Source organism: Gekko japonicus, unplaced genomic scaffold (genome assembly GCF_001447785.1).
Source record: "Gekko japonicus isolate JY-2015 unplaced genomic scaffold, Gekko_japonicus_V1.1 scaffold3687, whole genome shotgun sequence".
In the NCBI taxonomy this organism is placed as follows: Eukaryota; Metazoa; Chordata; class Lepidosauria; order Squamata; family Gekkonidae; genus Gekko; species Gekko japonicus.
Genome location: NW_015171006.1, coordinates 101708 through 107262, shown reverse-complemented (window position 1 = coordinate 107262; position 5555 = coordinate 101708). Strand labels below are relative to the sequence as shown.

At 52.8% G+C, this 5555-nt stretch overlaps 1 protein-coding gene across 1 annotated transcript in view; it reads left to right on the top strand.

Moving 5' to 3' along the window:
• The window catches only part of FLNC (filamin C), a 96550-nt gene that overhangs the window by 8285 nt on the left and 82710 nt on the right, over positions 1-5555 (top strand). Inside the window, exons 4-5 of the mRNA XM_015419014.1 lie at positions 652-808; positions 3919-3996. Coding sequence (XP_015274500.1) covers positions 652-808; positions 3919-3996 — 235 coding nt within the window. The remainder of the gene's footprint in view (positions 1-651; positions 809-3918; positions 3997-5555) is intronic.

Below are 5555 nucleotides of genomic sequence, written 5' to 3'. Positions count from 1 at the left end.
AGCCCAGGTAGGGAGCCCTCGCGGGAAGGGGGCGGCGGGCAAGAAGGGGCCAGAAGCGGGGCAGCCAACGCCAGCCTGGGGAATTCCTGGAGATCTGGGGGCTGTGCCCGTGGAGGACAGAGGAATAAGGGGAGTGGTTTCACCAAGACTCTAGGGCAGGGGTTTGAGCATCCCTGGCAAAGTGTTGGTCCAGCCGCTGCGTAGAGACTGCCAGGGAGGGGGAGCTCACCACCTCCCCAGGCAACTGATTCTGCTGTCCATATAATCATAGAATCACAGAGTTGGAAGGGGCCACAGAGGGCATCTAGTCCAACCCCCTGCTCAATGCAGGATCAGCCTCGAGCATCCCTGGCAAGTGTTGGTCCAGCCGCTGCGTAGAGACTGCCAGGGAGGGGGAGCTCACCACCTCCCGAGGCAGCTGATTTGCACGCAGGAGGCCCCAGGTTCGAATCCTAATATCTCCTGTTAAGGGATCTTGGGTAACAGCAAAGGCCTTCCTGGGCCTGACGCTCGCCATGAGGATGATGCAGAAGAACCAGTGGTGGTCAGACTTGGGAGAGTGCAGTTTCCTACATTCAGTTCAGGACCGGGGAAGAATTGTGCCCCCGTTGTGGTAACAGGGGTAGGGTTAGAAAGACACACGCCCGATGTCCCCTGTGCCCAGCTAACCCTCGGGACCCTTCCCACAGGCATCGAGCCGCACGGCAACACAGTGCTGAAGCCAGCCCATTTCACAGTGGAAACCATCGAGGCCGGCTTGGGCGAAGTGCTGGTCTACATCGAAGACCCGGAGGGACACACCGAAGAGGTACCAGGCCTGGGTGCTGCTGACGTTCTTCGGCCCCCCCCCCTCCAGCCCTTTCCCCTTTTTAAATCCCACGCGTCTTTGAGGGTTTGTGGCCTCTAGCAAATAGGGATGAGAGGCGTGCAGAACGAGTCGGCCGCCTCTGCCTGGGATCTCTGCTTCCCTGTTCTGGCAGACTCGCCTGTGTTGAAAAGCAGGTCTCGACACGGGGTGGGGGGTGGAATGCTCAGTTTTCAGGGGGAGATGTTGTCTTGCCCCGGGGGGTTGGCCCAAAGGGGGGGGGGCCGCGGGGGGGGGGGTGCCCGAAGGCAGGAGAGGGGTGGGAGGGAGCATTACGAAACGGGCCTGGCCTAGGGCTGGTTTGCGACCCTTTTGGAGCCAGAAGCAGAAAAGAAGAACGTCAGAACTGCAGAGAGCCCTGCTGGATCAGACCATTGGCCCATCTAGTCTAACATCCCGTCCCACACAGCCTCTGGAGGGCCGACAACAGGGCAGAGAGGCCGAGACCTTCATAAGAACATCAGAAGAGCCCTGCTGGATCAGACCAGTGAGGGTCCATTTAATCCAGCCTCCTGTCTCACACAGTGGCCAACCAGTTCCTCTGGAGGGCCAACAACAGGGCAGAGAGGCTGAGACCTTCATAAGAACCTGAAAAGAGCCCTTCTGGATCAGACCAGTGAGAGTCCCTCTACTCCAGCATCATGGCTCACCCAGTGGCCAACCAGTTCCTGTAAAGGTTCATAGAATCACACAGAGTTCGAAGGGGCTGTAGAGGCCATCTAGTCCAACCCCCTGCTGAATGCAGGATCAGCCTAGAGCATCCCTGACAAGGGTTTGTCTAGCTACTGCTTAAAGACTGCCAGGGAGGGGGAGCTCAACTTTAATACAATATCAACAACAGGGCAGAGAGGCCGAGGCCTTCATAAGAACTTCAGAAGAGCCCCGCTGGTCAGACCAGGGAGGGCCCATCCAGTCCAGCATCCTACCTCACCCAGTGGCCAGCCAGTTCCTCTGGAAAGCCAACAACAGGGCACAGAGGCCGATGCCTTCATAGGAACATCAGAAGAGCCCTGCTGGTTCAGACCAGTGATCCATCTAGTCCAGCATCCTGTCTCACCCAGTGGCCAGCCAGTTTGTCTGATAAGCCAACAACAGGGCAGAGAGGCCGAGGCCTTCAGAAGAGCATCAGAAGAGCCCTGCTGGATCAGACCAGTGAGGGTCCATCCAGTCCAGCATCCTGTCTCACACAGGGGCCAACCAGTTCCTCTGGAGGGCCAACAACAGGGCAGAGAGGCCGAGGCCTTCATAAGAACATCAGAGTAGCCGTGCTGGATCAGACCAGTGAGGGTCCATCTAATCCAGCATGCTGTCTCAGACAGTGGCCAACCAGTTCCCCTGGAGGGCCAACAAGAGGGCATAGAGGCCGAGGCCTTCATAAGAATGTCAGAAGAGCCCTGCTGGATCAGACCAGTGGTCCATCGAGTCCTGCATCCTGTCTCATATAGGGGCCAACCAGTTCCTCTGAAGGCCCAACAATAGGGCAGAGAGGCTGTGACCTTCAGTTGAACCTCAGAAGAGCCCTGCTGGATCAGACCAGTGAGGGTCTATCTAGTCTAGCATCCTGTCTCACACAGTGGCCAACCAGTTCCTCTGGAGGGTCAACAATAGGGCAGAGATGCCAAGGACTTCATAAGAGCATCAGAAGGGCCCTGCTGGATCAGACCAATGAGGGTCCATCTAGTCCAGCCTCCCGTCTCACACAGGGGCCAGCCAGTTCCTCTGGAGGGCCGACAACAGGGCAGAGAGGCCGAGGCCTTCATAAGAACATCAGAAGAGCCCTGCTGGATCAGAGCAGTGAGGGTCCATCTAATCCAGCATCCTGTCCCACTTAGTGATCAACCAGTTCCCCTGGAGGGCCAACAAGAGGGCATAGAGGCTGAGGCCTTCATAAGAATGTCAGAAGAGCCCTGCTGGATCAGGTCAATGAGGGTCCACCTAGTCCACGTCGTGTCTCACACAGTGGCCAACCAGTTCCTCTGGAGGGCCAACAACAGGGCAGAGAGGCCGAGGCCTTCATAAGAACATCAGAAGAGCCCTGCTGGATCAGGCCAATGAGGGTCCATCTAGTCCAGCATCCTGTCTCACACAGAGGCCAACCCGTTCCTCTGGAGGGCCGACAACAGGGCAGAGAGGCCGAGGCCTTCCCCTGATGTTACCTCCTGGCTCTGGGATTCAGAGGCTTAGTGCTTCTGAATGTGGAGTTTCCCTTTAGCCACCGTGGCTAGTCGCTACTGATAGACCTCTCCTCCAGGAATCTGTCTGATCCCCTTTGAAAGCAGTTTATTCCCGTCGTCATCACTACATCCTCTGGCGGCGAATCCCACATTTTAATCACTCTCTGCGTACAGTAGTGTTTCCTTTTGTCCACCCTGAACCTACTGCCCGTCACCTTCATTGGATGCCCTCAAGGTCTAGTCTTTTGGGAGAGGGAGAAAAAGTTCTCATTGACCACTCCCTCCACCCCATGCGTAATTGTATAACCCTCTGTCATGGGTATGACCCCCTCCCCAATATTAACAATGTGGTACAGTCCAGTGGGATTTTCTCCAGAGAAGGCACAATCGAACGGGTTCTTCTCTGTGAGCCACACTGAAATGAACTGGAGGTGTGCAGTGTGGTAGGTTTCAGTGCGCTTCATGCACAAGAACAGCGGCCGAATTGTGCTCCACGTGCTCAGTTCTGTCTAACCCTGGACCTGCCTCCCCCCGCCCCTTTTGGGATGTTTCTGGAGCAGCTATTGGGGGGGGGGGAACGTGCAGATCTGTCCTCACAGAGGAGGGAGAGCTCGTACCTGAATAAAACTTGGTCTTAAAGGTGCCACTGGACTGTTTTGGGCCGGGGGGGGGGGCGCTCTGCAACTTACCTGGCTGCTTCTTGCTCTGACTGAGGGCTGCTGGGAGCAGAGGGCGGGGCTTGTTGCATGTGCCCGCCCCCTGGGCTCTTTACTGCCGGAGCTCCGCTCCCGTGCGCTCCTGCAGGAAATGACCCCCGAGGTCCCTCCGCAAAGATTCCAGGTGTCCGGATGACCGTCTCCCCCTTCTCTCTCTCTCCAGGCCAAAGTGGTGGCGAACAATGACAAGAATCGGACGTATTCTGTCTCCTACATCCCGAAGGTGGCCGGCCTCCATAAGGTGAGCGGTTCCCTCCCCATGCCGGCATCTCTGTTTTGGCCCGTGAGCCTGTAGATCGGTCAATATGGATCCTGTCGTGGATGGATGGCGGGCAGAGACAGCTGATGGGGCAGTTGGCTTGGCATACAGATGAGTCCAGCAACTAAATAAATTATAAATAAATGAGCTGTAGGAATCCTGCCTTGGCCTGGAGGGCCCAGGCTAGGCCCATCTCGTCAGATCTCAGAAGCTAAGCAGGGTCGGCCCCGGTTAGTATTTGGATGGGAGACCACCAAGGAAGCCCAGGGTTGCTACGCAGAGGCAGGCAATGGCAAGCCGCCTGTGATAAGTCTCTTGCCTCATAATCCTATGAGGTTGCCATAAATCTACTGCAGTGTGACAGCCCTTTCCGATCACCAAGGATCCACCTGTTGAAATTCTCTCTGTCATAGACTTCTTAGGACCACAGAGCTCCTGTCAGGAAGAAATATGGTATTGTACAAGCTCAGAGCATCCGCAGGTTTGCCCTATAAGCACAGAATCCATTGTCCAGCAAGGGAATGTGGCACGTTAAAAATCAAACTTTAGAATGAACAAAATAAAACAACCTCTGTAAAGTTTCCAGACCTCCTGGTAGTGGAGATTAGTGGTTGTGGTTCTCCCCTCTTTTCCGTTTTTCCTGGCCATCATCTGCCCTTCCTTCCTTCCTTCCTTCCTTCCTTCCTTCTCCTGTCAGGAAGAAATATGGTATTGTACAAGCTCAGAGCATCCGCAGGTTTGCCCTATAAGCACAGAATCCAGTGTCCAGCAAGGGAATGTGGCACGTTAAAAATCAAACTTTAGAATGAACAAAATAAAACAACCTCTGTCAAGTTTCCAGACCTCCTGGTAGTGGAGATTAGTGGTTGTGGTTCTCCCCTCTTTTCCGTTTTTCCTGGCCATCATCTGCCCTTCCTTCCTTCCTTCCTTCCTTCCTTTCCTTCCTTCCTTCCTTCCTTCCCCCCCTCTGCTAAAAAATTCTTTATCAATAGGAAAATTTTACAAAATTTAATTTATCTCTTCATAGTGTGATATAAAAGCTGTAACAAAAAATGAGCTAAATAAACCGAGAGAAGAGGGAGGGGAAATTTCAACCCAGGACCTAAGAGGGTTTTATCCAACAAACTGGCACCTGCAATTGGATCCGTCTCGAATTATTTCTTCGACTTGAATCTTGTGGAGAAATAATTTATAAAACAATTGACGAATTGGGGTCTCAGTACATTGAAATAATTCATACATTGTTGGAAATGTAAGCACAACGTAGGAACCTTTTACCACATGAGGTGAAGGTGCAATATAACTCAAAAATATTGGCGTAAAGTACAAAAAATGATATTAGAAATATTGGATATAGATATACCATACATACCAGAAGCTATTTTGTTAAATGTGCTACCTGATAACATTAGAAAAAATGATCAATATGTAATAACATATATATTAACATCTGCTCGCATTGTATTTGCAAAATATTGGAAATCAGAAAAAAATCCCATCAATTGTTGGAGATAGCTGAAATGGATAAAATAACAATAATA